This window comes from Erigeron canadensis, chromosome 7 (assembly GCF_010389155.1).
Source record: "Erigeron canadensis isolate Cc75 chromosome 7, C_canadensis_v1, whole genome shotgun sequence".
In the NCBI taxonomy this organism is placed as follows: domain Eukaryota; kingdom Viridiplantae; phylum Streptophyta; class Magnoliopsida; order Asterales; family Asteraceae; genus Erigeron; species Erigeron canadensis.
In genome coordinates, this window is record NC_057767.1 from 31,007,055 (window position 1) to 31,024,659 (window position 17,605).

The window sequence follows — 17,605 nt, forward strand, 5'->3', positions numbered from 1 at the left end:
GCTTAGCGATGACGACAGTGATGACGAGCTCATGGCTATCATGAAAGATTGAGTCGAGCTCAATGAGGCCGAACCGTCGCAGAAATTAACTCGGGAACCGGTTTATAGAGATCGGTATGAGACTTCTGACCGACTCATGATAGATTATTTCATTGAAGACTCAACTTTTGCGCCACACCATTATAGGCGGCGTTTTCGAATGTCAAAGAACTTGTTCATGCGCATCATTCTCGATATACAAAGCTACTCTTTGTCTCCAAAACCAATCCATTTTACCCGTATGGAAGACTTACGTGTCGATGCAAGAAAAAGGGTTGGTTTTACTACCATCCATAAATGTGTATCTGCCATACGACAACTGACGTATGGCAAATGTCCGGACTCACTTGATGAATATTTGCATATGGGGGAGGACACAGCTAGAATATGTCTAGAATATTTTTGTAAGTGTGTTTTTGAGCTTTATGCAGCCGAGTATTTGCGAAGACCCACGCCTGATGACATACAACGTTTGCTATGCAAACACGAAGAACTTCATGGGTTTCCGAGGATGTTAGGAAGCACCGATTGTATGCATTGGCCATGGAAAAATTGTCTAAAATCATGGCAAGGGGAATACACTCGTGGTGATAAAGGACGTCCAACCATCATGCTTGAAGCGGTTGCATCTTATGATTTATGGATATGGCATGCATATTTTGGCGCTGCAAGATCTAACAACGACATAAACGTCCTGAATCAGTCAAATTTGTTTAGGTATTTTTAATATAACTTATCGCTTTTTACTATAATTTATCGCTTTTTAACATAGTTTATCGCTTAATTTATATTATGTAACATATTTATTAAATACAGGGAAATAATTGAGGATACGGCTCCCGATACTTTCATTTACCGTTAATGGGACCGAGTATAAGAAGACATACTACCTTGCTGACGACATTTATCCAGAGTGGTTGATGTGCATTTGTTTTACAGGTCTTTAAATTTATAAATGTTGTACAAGTAATCATCTTAAAACACAACCACACTAACAGGCAGAGAACCCGGTTGATGTAGTATAGTCTAGTGATAACCTACAGGATCGTTCGCAGGGACGCGTTGCACTACCTAATCTAAATATGTGTGTAATTCTAGCGGTTGGGGGGTTGTCACGATTTCCTATTAAACTAATTAAAAGTAAAAAGTAAAATAAAAGCCGCAACCGCTTATTCACCGAGAGGCTTAGGTCTGAAATATTGAAAAGAAAAGCAAATAACAGTAATTAAATTAAAATACTTGTTTGGACATCTCAGATCTTATGGTACGACCAAATACTATTCTACTGGTTTGTTAGACTGTTGGAAACTTCATCACAGCTCAGATTCTCGTTAGATTCACTTTGCCTAAGTAACTAGTGCTGTCTCTAGACTCACACTACTCTATAAACAAATTCTTGTTAGATTCATTGTTTAAGCATTAAATGACCTAAAGTTTATGTTACTAGTTCATCTTTTAATTATCCGGCTCTTAAGCCATGACCTAATATAATTCTCTCCGGTGACCATAGTGCTCGTTTCCAAGTCAAAGGATCGCGTCTGACATTGTTAAGCTTCATGTTCAATTCATCCTAGTTACTATGGTTCTGGATCCCTCGATTACAAGTGAATCACTTTTTACTCCTAGTTAAAGACCGACTAGTCGTTTTTTGTCCTAGCATGTTAATCCTAGTGTATGATCATAGACAATCATCAGAATTAAACTAACATGTTCAGATATAAAACCAATAGCATCATGAATTACTAGTAAACATGGATCTACGATAAACAGTAAAACACACTCCAACAGTAAACTGACAAACACAATTAAACAATAAACGTCTACATGATCACATCGATTCCAAAGAAGTATTCAGCCTCTATCCTAGCATTATTAAAGGAATAACAAAGTCTGAAAAGATGAAAAACATTGTTCAAATAAAATAAGTAAAATAGAAAAGCTAGATTTAGACCGAGGATGAAAATCAGAAGGTGTTAGAAGCTCCAAAACCTTCTGGAAATCTGCAAAGTCGACATAGGGTTGTTGCTGGGCGGCTAGAATCAGCTCTATCTTAGGGTTTTGAGGGTTAGTTCAACTCAAATAGAGGCGAAAGTCGGTTGCTGAATTGGGCTGACCAGCGACGCTGGTTCTGGGCTTTCCTAGGCTAGCAGCGCTGGCTAGGTGCCAGCGGCGCTGGTGGCTACTGCTGCAGCTCTCGCGTCTTCGTTCGGCTTCTGAATCACTTCCTTGTGTCTTGTAATCTTCATAGGCTTCCTTCTTGAGTCACTTGACGCCATTTACCCTCTCTCGCATCTTTCGTGAACCTTCATAAACATAATATTCATTAAGTACCAATAGTTCCGTAATATTGACTCATTTAGGCATAGAAATGAAGCCTTTCACTAAGGGTTTTTATCACAAATGGACACGCATCAGTAGTCTATATTTGTGAAGTCGTTCTCATGCCCGCAAAACGAGAAAAGGAAAAAGTTTAAGAAGTACCAAGAAAGTGCTCGAAAAGATGTTGAGCGGGCATTCGGAGTTCTCCAAGGTCGTTGGGAGATACTTCAGGCACTGGCAAAAGCCATGAGTGTTAATAAGATTCGCCGAACCATGTATGCGTGTGTTATATTGCATAACATGATTGTTGAGGATTCGGGAAATGCCATAACCTCTTTCAAAGAGGATTTCATTAATGAGCCACGTAACTTACCTTGGCAAACATTCGAGGAGAGACTAAAGGTGCATGAGCGGACCATCAAGGAACTTCGAGATCGACACGTCCACCATTCTCTACGTCATGATTTCGTCGAGCATATTTGGAGTCTTCTGTAAACCTTGTCGCGTTTAAGTCATTTTTAGAATTGTTTTTATTTTAAAAGCATTTTAATGTTTTTTTTTATGTATGCTACTCGTTTTTTAATTAATAAAATGGTATTTTAGGATTTAATATAATATTTGTTTTTTTTTATGAATTATATTTGTAGTTATATTTATTGAAAGTTTGAAAATAGATATGTTGAAGTGTATTAGATGTATTGGGTATTGAGTATGAATTGAGAAAAATGTATTGAAAAGAAATTTTGCTGATGTGACACTGTATTAGTTAGTATCGACGCAACCCATTGAGGGTGCTCTAGCAAATAATTTTTCTAAGTGTGACGTGAGTACAACAATGACAAGAGTTACTTATCATTATTATCGATAATTAAGATGAAAAATGCCGATTGTTAAAACAATAGGGACTGGAATGCATACCTACACTACACATATTGTTAAAAATCATCTCAATTGTTTTCTTCCTTCCCCCCCCCAAAAAAAATTTCTTCCATAATCAGTGTTAAGATATTTCAACCTGGTATGTGGGAATATTTATATACTGTATCCATAGTTTTTCTTTTGCATTTACTCGTATTTACTTTTATCAGGGTTAACTAATTTTCATTATTACTTTATATTTATTAAAATTAGCTTTTAGATTTAGGTTTTCATTTCGTATAATTTCTTTATATTATTAAATGTTCATTTATAATTTTGTTGAAAGTTATGTACTAAAAAATAGGTATGTTTAAAAGTTGGTAAATTATTTTCTGTAAAAATGGAATGCACTCAAAGTGTTTGATGTTATGTTTCAATGAAAGATAATGCATGATGTAGTTGAGGTATGAGTTTAAAAGTAAAAAGAAAATGAAAATACAAGATTTGTATTGTAATTAGGATCCTTGTGTCGAAGGTTAGTTTTTTCCGACAACGTATCAGCCCAAGCTAACCATCTCCAAGGTGGCCTAGTGGTAAGGCGTCCTGAAGGTTTTAGATGAGACTCGGGTTTGAACCTCACTTGGTAAATATCTTGAGATGGATAGGGAAAAAAGTCTAGAAAACGCCCGTTGGATGAGAGCCAAAGGCTCAACTTTCCCCGATTAGTCTGAACATGGATACCTCTAGATTGCCTCACACCCATCCCATGAGAGGTCATTTAAGGGGTGTTTGGCTAAGCTTATGCTTAATTTGTTGAAAAGATACAAACTTTGGAGTTGCAACTAATCTTTTTCGCTTATTTCCCCCAAAATAACTCCAGAAAAAAACTCATTCAAAGCCCTTGAATAAGCTATTAAGTCCCCTAAAAAAGGTTACCAAACACCCCAAAAGCTCACCTTTTGGTGACCTGGAAGGTGAACCCCGGACAGCAAGAGCCATGGAGCCTAGGCGAATCACAGTTTTTCATGATTCGTGATTATTAGGCTGGATTCCAAGGAGTTTGAAATTTGTACTTGGGAGTTCTTTGGAGTGTCCCAACCCCATACCATCAGGCCACCCCTTGTGGTTTACTGGTGAATAGTAGATTTAGAGAAGAATGGAAATGTTATAGAAACTACGTGTATCAAAGTGTAAAACATCAGGATGAGATTGTAAGTGTCAGGATGAAATGAACATAATGAAAAATCAAATGCTTCTATGTGCTGGTTGATTTTGGAAGCCTTAACCAATGAAAACATGAAACTAGCTTGTAAATCATGATTAACGTGTTGCCTATAATGTAACTAAATCCTAAAAGTTATTTTCTTTGTCTGGCTGCTAAATACTTGTCAACATTTAATTTCTCATGGTGTCAAACTCTTGTTTTCTTTCTTAGTGAAATTTATGTTAGCACATGCTTGATAAATTAATGCAGCTTATTGAGCTACAATGGGAACTGAAGGCCCTAAGGACTCACTGGATTGGAAATCCATTGGTGAATCAGCAAAGAATGATCCCGATGCTGGACCTGTTGTTAAAAAGCGGATTCCAAAAAAGATGAGGCACATTCCAGACTACTATTTCCTTCCTCGTAGATCCATGCTTGCTAACATTGCGATCTATGGGTCATGTATTGTTGGTGGAATTGGAGCAGGGATGCTGACTGAAATCTGGATTAATAAGAAAGTTCAAGGTATTCACGTTTATTATTTTTGAATTCTGATAAATTAGGCTTTCGGAATTTTGGCCCAAATTCGCTTCTGAACATTTCACTTATAGGGGAGTAACATATCGTTTATAATGAAAATACGAGTTGGTGCAAATTCATTTGTGTTGTAGTCTTGTAAGAACATATTCTAACTTTCTTTGTTGAGTTTGTGTGTTACTTGTTCAGATGCTTTATTAAGATTTTCGCCTAAAAAATGCATATCATTGTATGTACAGTGTATGCACTCCCTCTACCTCAGAATACAGTATAAGCTTTTAGGCTATTCGTATTGTCCCATGTGAAATGGGCCTTTCTGGTTTTTATTCATTTTAAACTATGTTTACATCATTCTGAAACTTTCAATAGAAAATCAACCACACTTTTTACTAGTCTCATGTGTAATCAATATGCTTTGCTACTGAACCAAGTCATCAAGCATCGTTGCATTTGCAATTATCAGGTCATATCTCAGCATTGCTTTTAGAACATTTTGTAGATATTTGATGAAAAAATTAGTTTAAGTTCTTATAAATTACATATAGAGAATTGGTAAATTATGTACTGACCAACAGATAAAATCTTAGTCTGATGTGTAATCAATATGCTTTGCTACTGAACCAAGTCATCAAGCGTCATTGCATTTGCAATTATCAGGTCATATTGAGGCATAGCTTTTAGAACATTTTGTAGTTATTTGATGAAAAATGAGTTCAAGTTCTTATCAATGACATATGAAGAATGACAAGTGGTAAGTTATGTACTGACCACAGATTGTACGGTTTGTGCACAATATCATATATGTTTGGCAAGGAGCATGTAGTCATGTAGAACATATGGTCTGTGCCTTAAGTTATATCATACTATTGTTTTCACTCATTTTTAATATGCATCAAAAAGTCAAGGGTAATGTAGAAATATTAATGTAAAAAAGTCAAGTATAAATTATTAAGGAGGGTCGATAATCCTGATTAACCTATGAGCCCAGGAAAGCTGAATTTGGGGTTGAATCTGTGCCCCCATGTTTCGATTGTATTCAACAAGATCTCCAATTTCGCACACAGGGTAGGATTGAATAAACATTTTGTAGCAGTTGTGAAGATATCGTTCAATATGCTTTCATTGTTTTAGCTGGTTAGAAACCAGGTTTGTTTTAATGAAAGGCAAATAATTTACGTGCGTTCTTGTCCCTAATGGGACTTAAGCCACAACCTACTGGTTAGGGTTATACCCCTCGATACTGCTGTAAGCAACAAGCCTGTTGGTAGAAAGTAGAAACACAGATATATTTTGGAATTTGGACATGGGTTACTAAATATTCTGTCTATGCTCAAAGCAGAAAAGGAACAATTTGGATACAGTTAGCATTCATATTCCTATAACTGAATTGGCAAAAAGTATAGCCTGTTTTCCAATTCTATATTTTCATATATGCTTTTTTTTATAAGAAATTCAATCTGTAGGGCGTATATATGAATTTGTGTGTAATAGTTCGTTAATACTAACGTGTGGCTTTACTCATTGCAGAGGATGGAAACGGTGTTCTTTGGGAATTTGACAAATAAAAGGGAGTGATTTCTCAGATGTTTCCAATTCTTTTGCCGACTACTCTACTACTCTTTGAGTTCTGGTAGAGGGAAGATAATATAGGTGTAGGTGAAGGTATGATGGATAAAAGAAAACAGATTCTTATGTTGCCAAACATAGTTTTGGAATTTCCCTTACAAATGGTTAGCTTGCATATTTTTAGTTTATTTAATTTGATTTTTCAGTCTTCTATCCAAGTGTATTCATGTATCAAGTACATGGGTCTTTTGAATCGTTTTTGGCTTACATGCGGTGTCGCGTAAGCAGGTGCATATCCAGAAAAAATACATTGTAGTTTTCTTGTGATTTAAAACAGTTTTTAAAAATTGAAAATTGTTGCAGTAGTGTATGTTAGTCAGATTCTTCGGTAAAGTAAGTTGTCACTTTAAAGTGTTCATGGTGTCAAGAATCGGGTATCAAGTTTACGAAGAACATACAAATTATGGAGAACGAAGGAAACGGCTGGGATATAGCAGCCTAAGATGCCAACAATGGTGGATTTGTATTGGTCAAAAAGTAACAGTCAATACGTTAAATATGATTACTACATTATTACAAAAAATGTTTTGGAACTTTTGTTGTAATAAATTCTTTTTATGCATTTATTCAATCACATGAACAGCCATCCTTCCCTTAAAAAATGGAATTCAGTAAGAAACAAAAACTGTTCATCAAGAATACAAAAAAACCTTAAAAAACGGAATTCAGTACGAAACAAAAACTGTTAATCAAGAATACAAAAAAACCATCCGAATTTGCTGAATTAATTAAAAGCACAAGGGGTTTACTGTTGAGGCTCAATTTTGCTGAACCGAAAAGGACATAAATTATTGCATCTTTTGGAATGCAAAAGAGAAGTAGGCAACGTAAAATTTATAAGGGATAAGTACTTAGGAATGTAATGAACTATGCAATTATTGCATCTTTTGGAATGCAAAAGAGAAGTAGGCAACGTAAAATTTATAAGGGATAAGTACTTAGGAATGTAATGAACTATGCACAAATAATTACAAGTATAACAAAATCAAGGATTACTAAGAACCTACTCCGTATAATACATCAATCACCAATAATCCTTGCATGAACAAACCCCATTCTTAAAATGATGAAACCGATTACGATCCCTCATGATTATCTCCCTCTTATATATTTTAGATATAAGCTTCATTACAGTATGACAATCATCACAAGTTCTTAAATTCTTAAACACACGGATTTCCTTCGCAAAAGGGATATTCATGAGCCCAAAAGCAACCGCAATCCTCTCACTGTGATGACTAACTGAACCCTCTTTATCCTCATCGTCTATATCATGAAGCACCGACTCTGTGTCCGCCTCATAACCTTCATCTTTTAATTTCTTTCCAATTTCAACCAAAAATGCATTGATTTGGGCAAACTGAAGATGTGAACTATCTCCTGCTACAAATTGATGTACTACATAGTCAACCTCAATCGAACTGTAACCTGGTGCCTTGTGGACACCACTTTCAGTCATTAACTTCCGACATGTATCTACATCTTTCCATCTTCTCAATGACGCATATAAATTTGATAAAAACACGTAATTTCCGCCATCACACGGGTCCAAATCCAATAAACGTTGAGTAACCCGTTCTCCAATTTCAGTGTTTTTATGTATATGACATGAACGAAGCAAACTACCCCATACTACTACATTTGGCTTCATCGGCATGTTATTTATCAGCTCTAATGCTTCTTTAAGTTGACCAGACCGACCCAATAGGTCAACCATACATCCAAAGTGTTCAATCCCTGGTTCAACATCATAAATGGTTTTCATTTGAGAAAAATACATTTTACCTTGAGAGACTAATCCTGAATGGCTACAAGCACACAAAAGACTAATAAAAGTAACCCCATCAGGATTTATATCTTCCTGAATCATTTTAAGGAAATAATCTATTGCTTCCTTACCATATCCATGCATTGCTAATCCTACAATGACGGAATTCCAACAGTATATGTTTTTCACTTGAAGTTTATGAAAAACGTCTAGAGCTGGTGATATACTTCCACATTTACAATACATGTCAATTAGGGTGTTTCCTAACACAACATCAATTTTAAGTTTATTTTTGTTAATGTAATCATGTATCCATTCACCCATATCTAAGGCTCCAAGATGAGCACAAGCAGATAATAAACTAACCATGGTTATCTCAGTCGGTTTCACCCTCTCGGCTTGCATATTATCAAACAGATGTAAAGCTCTCCGGTACTCCTGACACTGAACAAATCCAGCGATCATAGTGTTCCACGTAACATGATTTTTCATGCCACCAATTTTGTTAAATAATTCTTCAGCGTAACTAAGACGGCAAGCTTTACAGTAACCATCTATCATTGCATTCCAAGAAACCACATTTTTAATGGGATTGGAATCAAAGAGTAAGCGGGCTGAGTCAACATCACCTATCTTGGAATAGCAAGTGATCAAAGAATTCCATGTAACAGAATCCTTTTCATGCATACTATCAAACAAATTCTGTGCATCTTTAACAAACCCATATTTACTAAGCGCTGAAATCATCGCATTATTGGCTACAATATCTCTATGAGACATTTCACTGAACACCCTCTTTGCAGAAGTCAAATCTCCAATCTTTGCGTAAAAGTCCAACACGCCCGTTTGTAAAACCACATCGTAACAAAAATTCCTTTTAAATATCTGGCAATGAAATGCTTTCCCTAGTCTTGTAGAACAAAAACTAGCACAACGTCGAATAATCAACGAAAGTACAGTCTCAGTAGGACACACATTACTAAAACGCATTTCATTATATAGACTTACAAGATCCCCCAAATGATCAGCATTACTAAAATAACCCGATTTCACATAGCCATCCATCAACACATTCCACGAAACCTCATTTTTCAACGGAATTCTATCAAAAATACGGCGTGCATTATCTACATCACCAATCTTAAAATAACAAGAAACCATCGAATTCCAACTATATGAATCCTTTTCCACCATCTCATCAAACAACCTCCTTGCATCCTTAACAAACCCATGTTTCCCAAAACCCACTATCATAACATTACAAGCAACAACATCTCTTTGAGACATTTCACCAAACACCTTACGTGCACACTGCAAATCACCAATTTTAGCATAGAAATTGACCAACCTAGTTTGCAAAACCACATCATAACCAAACCCCAACTTCACCACAACACAATGGAACAAAATTCCCAACAACCCATCTCGAAAGTTGGAAGCTTTTCGAAAAACCGACACGAAAATACTAACAATTGGATCAAAATCCCCACTACTCGTTATTGCATTATAGAAAAAGATGAAATCTTTATAGTTGTTAGCTTGTAAGGATGAGTAAATCTTGGAAGCCCACAATGATGGTTTTGAAAAAGATGGGGTTTCAGAATGGATTTTTTGAAAGAGTTTCAAGGTTAATAATTTGTTGTTATTTTTTAAGATTTTTGATAAAATGTTAGTGACGATCGATTTCGGTGGTTTGTAAACTTGTAACATTATTTTGGTTTTTGGGGCTAATAAATTGGTGTTAAAGATGTAGTTTGCTACTTTTTTCCCTAAAAACTTGTCAAAACGCTTCTTTTATGTTTGTTCCAAAAATTTTTTAACAAACATTGCAAGATATAACACACAAATGCTGAGTTGGTAAGCATTTTTCACACAAAGTAACAAGTTCGGCAGTCCTACAGAATAGCAAATTGAACCAAGCATTCAACAAAACTAGATAGTTGGGCAGTCTTATAAACTAGCGAGTTCAGCAGACACGCACAGTGGCGAGTTGCAAACATACAGAGCACCCAACATTAACGATACCAAATAGCATACAGGTATAAGCAGTAAGCACACATGACAAACTTAAGTAACTAGCCAGTTAGAAACAGATTTGATACAAACTAGCAAACAACAAAATTCATACTAGCGAGTTGTTACAGATTGGATACACTCAGGACAATGTTCAGCTTAAGTGTCTGATCTCATTTTAAGTATACATGTAATGTCCAGGACAGATCTTTATGGTTTAGTTGCAATATTTTCAACTACGCAGGATATCTTACAATTTGAATACTTGATCTGAAAGCCACGCAAAGATATTTTATTCATCTCTTATAAATTCGAATTTTGCAACAAGTTACATAAATCAAATCACAGAAAGGATCAATTAGTCTCATCTTTCTCCTTGTAATAAGCATTGGGATAACACTTGCTAAAATTAGGTCCAACCAAACTTCTGCTTTTGATCTTAAACAGAGCCATCAATAAGCTTCTCTTCTTTTGCTGTTAAGGACCTTTCTGTTCACCGATAGTGAACTTACTTGTGTGACCTTTCGTCTTTGAGACTCCCAAACTAGAGCGATCAAGTGGCTTCTTGTCCTTGGCATCTGTTAGGTAGATAAAAATTGCAGAATATAAAGCTAAGATAATAAAGAATACGCACCCCCACGACAAAAAAAAAAAAAAAAAAGGAATCCGCAAAAGAAGCTATAAATGATCAAATGGATAGCCTTTTGCTAAAGGCAAACACCACCACCAAGAACTATTAATCATAAAGGGATTATGACACGAAAGTGTAAGAAACTATTCAATTTTGTCTATGTTATGTAGTGTACTATACATTTGTTTATATCATGTAAGAAACTTATTATTTTGGTCGAAAACATGTATGCCACCGGTTTCAACCGGTTTCTGATCCAGGCGAGTCAACCCAATCGGAGCAACCACCCGATTTCGACGAGTTTCAAAAGCAAGCTTCATTGATGACGACGTGTACACTATTATGGAAAGAATTATCAGATCATTTTGTATCACTTGCGCAAACCTTGATGAAGATATTAGATATTATCAAATCCAAACAAGCTGTTGTTGGTATAGAAGATGCCGCCACTTAAAAAGTCAGTAAAGATGGCGGCTGTAATGATGATAATAATGAGGAAGATGAAGAAAAAATGAAAAGGCTGTATGATTCGCAGAGAGAGAAACGAATGAGAGTGGAAAATGCTTAAGTCAAAAGTTTAAGGATCATCTAAAAGCTTGTGGATTCGTCCAAGAGCTTACTCCTATATAAGGGTATATGTGAAAGGAGAAATCGAACCTTGTTGAACATGGTAAGATAAATGATGAACCTTAAGACTCTCCCATTTCATTTTGGGATTATGCTCTAGAGATTGCTGCATGCATTCTCAATATGGTTCCAACCAAGAAAGTTGACAAGACATCGCATGAATTGTGGCATGGAAGTGTTCCTATGTTGTCTTACTTAAAGGTCTGGAGATGTGAGGCACCCGTGAAACGAGACACGCCTAACAAACTTGAATCCAGATCTGTCAAGTGCATCTTTGTAGGATACCCAAAGGAAACAATAGGTTACTACTTATACTTTCCTACCGGAAACACTGTCAAAGTATTTTTTTTTTATTTGCTGAGTTCCTTGAAAGGAAACTCATATCTCAAGAAGACAGTGGGAGGATTGTTGAAGATGTGTCAACTTCTGAAAATACTAGAAATCTTCAACTTGGGGAGGAAAATGTTCAAAGAGATGAATCTCTAGGTGAACTACAAGTTGAAGATAAAGCGATTCCAATTCGTAGATCCTCAAGGACAATACGTGCCTGTGATAGATTAAATCTTATGATTGAGTCTGAAAAACACGTGGTAGGAGATTTGAATGAACCTCCTAATTTCACTGTTGCATTATCAGATCCGGAATTTGACAAATGGCTTGAAACTGCGAATGTGGAAATGAAATCCATGAAAGATAATCAAGTATGGAGCTTGGTTGATCTTCCAACAAATGGTAGAACCGTTGGGTGTAAGTGGATCTTCAAGAAGAAGACCGACATGGATGGAAATGTACACACCTATAAAGCTCGTCTTGTGGCGAAAGGTTATACTCAACTCTTTGGAGTTGATTATGAGGAAACCTTTTCTCCCGTTGCGGACATTAGAGCTATTAGGATCATTTTAGCCATAGCAGCGTACTATGACTATGAAATATGGTAAATGAATGTCAAAACCGTTCTTAAATGGTTTTATAGACAATGAAGTCTATAAGGTACGACCAAAAGGTTTTGTAGATCCAAAACATCCCGACAAAGTATGTAAACTTCAAAGGTCCATTTATGGATTGAAGAAAGCATCAAGGAGTTGGAATAAAAGGTTTGATAAAGAGATCAAAAAGTTTGATTTTGTTCAGAATCTCGATGAGCCATTATATCGCAAAGCTAGTGGGAGTAATGTTACTTTCCTTGTCTTGTATGTCGATGACATATTGATAATAGAAAATCACATTCCAATGTTGAAAGACGTTAAATCTTATCTTGGAAAGTGTTTCGCTATGAAAGACTTGGGTGAAGCAACATTCATACTTGGAATCAAAATCTATATAGATAGAAGTAAACGGTTGATTGGATTAAGTCAAAGTGCTCATATAGATAAGATCTTGAGGAGATTCAAGATGGAAAATTTTAAGCACGGGAATTTGCCTATACAAGAAGGACTTAATTTATCTAGCAAGAACAGTGCTTCTACACCTGAAGAGGTGGAGCGTATGAAAAGAATTCCTTATGCTTCGGCGGTGGGATCTATCATGTACGCGGAAAGATGCACTAGACCTGAAGTTGTGTTCGCTCAAAATATTGTTAGCCGATATCAGCAAAATCCCGGAGTGGATAAGTGAATTGCTGTGAAAAATATTCTTAAGTACATGCAGGCTACTAAAGAATTATTCTTGGTGTATGGTTGAAATCCTGATCAAAAATCAAATGGTAATAGCATTTGTGATGTTGGATTTCATGACTGATGAAGATGAATCAAGAATATCAGTCATCAGTCGGGATACATCTTCATTTTAAATGAAGACGCGGTGGAATGCTATGAGCTAATAGCAAACCACAGTTGCTATGTATGTAACAGAATCTGAGTATATTGTCGTCTCAGAGAAGACGACATGAAGGTTATCTGGATTAGAAAGTTTATTTTTGGATTTTAATATGATAATCCTCAAATAACACACCTATGGAACTGTATTGTGATAATTCGGGAGCAATTATCATTGCCAATGAACCTAGGGTTTCAGAAAGGTGTCAGACATTACCTGAGAAGATATCACTACGTTCGTGAGCAAAGCGAATTGCGTGAAATCAAATTACTAAAAGTTCACACAGATTATAACTTTACGTATCTTTTTACAAAGGCATTGTCAAAAGGAAAGGTCAATAAGTATGCCGTGGGCATAGGTTATTGCTAAGTTATACCATGTAAATTTGTGATTGGTATTTGGATAATGAGATGTTAAACAATTGTTATTTTCATAAATGAATTTTTATACGCGGTATAAGTGGTTTCATTTTTATAATAATTGTGTTCTATATTTGCATGTTTAAATTCATGAATATTAGTTAAATATTCTAAACATCTATTGTCGATTAATTATATGGGGATATAATTAAAGTAAAACAATTGTGAGAGATTGGTGAAAATATTTAAGGGAATATTTTGAAGATAGTGGATTATACCAAACTCACATGATATTCAAAAGGTGAATATTGGACTTACCCCACAGAACGAATTATCATTTTATGGATCGGCGTCATTAAATGAAATTCGTGAAATGGTTACTTTATTTATCCTTTGACTTGAGATACAAGTGAGTTATGCATGTGTGGATTGCATTTCTTGATATAGTTCCTAACTGTCCTGAACAAGGCAGTAATAAAGGGCTATTTTCAGAAATGTTGAGAAACGACATGACCAGACACTTGTAGTCAATACAGGATTTGTTCCTTCAATTTGCAACTGAAGTATGATACCATTTGGCGCCCTCATTAATTAATTGAAGATGTTTGTGTGGCCACACCCAAATGATATCAAGAAGTTGTCTTGACTAATTTGGTAATCTTAATTAATTGTAGAAATGAGAAACATAATCGTTAAATTATGAAATGACATTGATCCATATTCATAAACTAACAAGGGTATCTGAACAAAGGGATATTAAAAGCTAAATCATTTCAACTTGGCAATTTAAGAATCTATATTTCCGGGAGCATTGGAGTGTTGCTAGACGCCAACCAATGTTATTGCTTTTATAATAACATGCTCAAGTGGGAGCTGTTGGAGTGTGATCATTTTATTATAAATCGCATGTCCGGAAATAATTTAAGCCTACGGGGTCACACGAACTGACACGGTAACTCGATAATATTAATTGATATATTAAAGTAATATATTGATTAGTTTGATCACGAAATAATTAATTAAACATAATTAAAGGGTTAATTATATTTAATTGATTAAAGAGGATGATTAAAATGTGAAATTGGAAAATGGATTTGGACCCTAAGTCTTAAGGGGGGGCCGGCCATATTAGGGCTTTTCTAAGCCTTAATCTAGCTTATTTTCCAAGCAAGGTTAACCCTAATTATGTCCTATTAATCAGAGGTTAAGCTTAAGGTTTTACACACTTTTTCACATAAGTTTTTTCTCCTCTTCTCCCTTTTTCTTTGAAGTGGCCGATCTCCCCTTTTATTAAGGGTATTCCGACTTTGAAGTTAAGGGTTTGTAACAAAGGGTTGTTCGGTTAGTGATCGGGGTACTAGCATACATTATACGGGGTGTCTAGTGTGCGATTTTAGAGGAGTTTGCTTTAAACCCTACTTAATAATAATCTTATTATTATTCTTTATTGGAGCTTTGCATAAGGTACACAACTCAATTTTATTCTTTGTTGATTAATTTGATTGCATATATGTTTTGATTTCTTCCGTTGCGCTTACTCGTGATTATATGTTTATTTATGTATTCATATTCTAACAAGTTTTTCAATTGACACATGGGCAACTAGACAATATGGGTAACTCGTGGGATTTCGTTACAAGTCTCCATGATGATTGGAGAATTAAGGATTAGGAGAACGTTATGTTTGATATCACAAATTTATGACATGTGTTAATGAGAAGTTATAACATATATCGGTCTCCAAATGATAAATATTGTATGCTCTCTTAGAAAACGTATAGTTATAACATATATATAAACACACTTGAGCTAGTTGAGCTACAAGTTATTCTGCCTTTGCATATATATAGAAACTAGATGTTACCTTTTTGATGAGGGTGAGAAAATTATCCATAACTCACATTCTCTGGATTGGTATTTTATATTACCTTTTTCTTGGTAAACCTCCAGGATATTCATGGTATTGCATATATTATGACAACATGATTAAATATATATAGTGCTTTGCTACTCAGGAATTTCTACAAAGGATGCTCATGTTTACACTGAGGATCAGCCAAGTTTGAGCTACTTCCCAGATGATGTGTTGTTTTGGGTAAAGGGTTTTTTTTTTTTGAACGATCAACAAAACACCAAAATTTTATTAATCTGGTAAAGGGATTTTTACTCTGGTCAGATTACCTTCCTGATGATGTGTCATGCAACAACAATCTGCTTTGCAATACAAGCCAGGGTATACCCGATTCAGCCATTGTTATCGTATGGTGACAAGTGTCTGGTCATTGTATATCGAGTTGTTGTGATGGCTGGATGAATGTGTGTGATGCAACCGTGACTTCAACCTAATGTAATCTTGTCTGGTGAAAATAGAGCTTACATATTCTATCTATTTATTTATATTTATATTATATTAATAAAAGGATAAATGCAGAAAATAAAAAGCACATTTAGACCGATTCACGATATTAGCAGTGACCTTTAAAAGTTTTAATTATTAACAATGACCTTTCATTTATTGACGTAAATAGCAACATTTCACAAGTGTCTTTGATGACGTGGCAAACTTTTACTGATGTGTATTTTCTTATTTATCTATTATTCTTATTTTCGTTGCCAGGTGAGTTTCCCCCAAAATAAAAACTCCCACATCGTAACAGTGACACACATTTAGGGTTTACAGAGTTCATAAAACCCAAAATTGATTACGGACGATAGGGAAGCAATTGAGGGTTCTGATGGTTATATTTTTTTTTTCTATTTAAATATAATAATGATTAAGAGATTTTGTACATTAAAATACAAAATTTGACCCGTTTCATTGGGCCTCATAGAGATATAGTATGATACCCAGTGCCGTTCGATCATTTGTAAATGTTTTGAATATGTCATGACTAATTCTTTTGATTAATGTGATTTGTTTTATACAGGTTTGGGATTTGAAAACTACTGATTGTCTACAAACATTCAAGCCACCACCTCCATTGAGGGTATTGCTAGTTTACTAGTTACTACCATATAAATCACAATGGGTCCTTAATTTGTTTTCTTCCCCATGTAATTTTGCGTTTCTTTTGATTATGATTTACAGGGAGGTGATGCTTCTGTAAATTCCGTTCACCTTTCCCCTAAAAATTCTGACCATGTACTAGTTTGTAACAAGACATCATCCATTTACCTTATGATTTAAGTAATCGATTTTCGCTTTTATGAATTCTATAAACCTATGTCATGTTACGATTTAGGGGTTTTTATTTTGGGGGAACCGATTGGGCAACGAAAATAAGAATAATAGATAAATAATAAAATCCACGACAGTAAAAAGTTGCCACGTCATTAAAAATTTTCACGTCATCAGAGACACGTGTCAAATGTTGCTATTTACGCCAATAAATGAAAGGTCATTGCTAAAATAAAAAACTTTTAAAGGTCACTGCTAATATCGTGAATTGGTCTAAAGGTGTTTTCTATTTTCTGCAGTTATCCCATTAATAAACAAAATACTCTACCCCTTTTCAACTCTCTACCATTAAAATACCTAAAATTTTCAACACATTCCTAACTCACCCAAGAAATCTACCCAATATATCCCTAAAATATTATACACCGATATTTATCCAAACTATCTATCTCCTTTATTAATTAATTTAAATATTTTCACCTAATATCTCTACAATATTTTTATTAACAAAAGATACACCCATTAACCGTAAAATAACTACACTATCATTTACGTCAATTACTTTTAGATTAATAACCACATCGTTACCACCACCACCACTATCACCACCCGTTGCCGCCACCACCGT

General features: G+C 35.2%; 3 protein-coding genes across 3 annotated transcripts; 2 read left to right on the forward strand and 1 right to left on the reverse strand.

Annotated features, from left to right (window-relative positions):
• Positions 1–280: 280 nt before the first annotated feature.
• On the forward strand, positions 281–901 carry LOC122609287. The gene is made up of 2 exons (XM_043782341.1): positions 281–756; positions 856–901. The coding sequence occupies exons 1-2, from the start codon at positions 281–283 to the stop codon at positions 899–901; spliced, it is 522 nt and encodes a 173-aa protein (XP_043638276.1).
• A 2,347-nt stretch (positions 902–3,248) lies between these two features.
• On the forward strand, positions 3,249–6,880 carry LOC122607991. Its single transcript, XM_043781074.1, has 3 exons — positions 3,249–3,376; positions 4,691–4,948; positions 6,488–6,880. The coding sequence occupies exons 2-3, from the start codon at positions 4,705–4,707 to the stop codon at positions 6,523–6,525; spliced, it is 282 nt and encodes a 93-aa protein (XP_043637009.1). The 5' UTR covers positions 3,249–3,376; positions 4,691–4,704; the 3' UTR covers positions 6,526–6,880.
• Positions 6,881–7,554: 674 nt separating this feature from the next.
• LOC122609288 (pentatricopeptide repeat-containing protein At3g62890-like) lies at positions 7,555–10,064 on the reverse strand. Its single transcript, XM_043782342.1, has one exon. The coding sequence runs from the start codon at positions 10,062–10,064 to the stop codon at positions 7,611–7,613; it is 2,454 nt and encodes an 817-aa protein (XP_043638277.1). The 3' UTR covers positions 7,555–7,610.
• Positions 10,065–17,605: the final 7,541 nt, after the last annotated feature.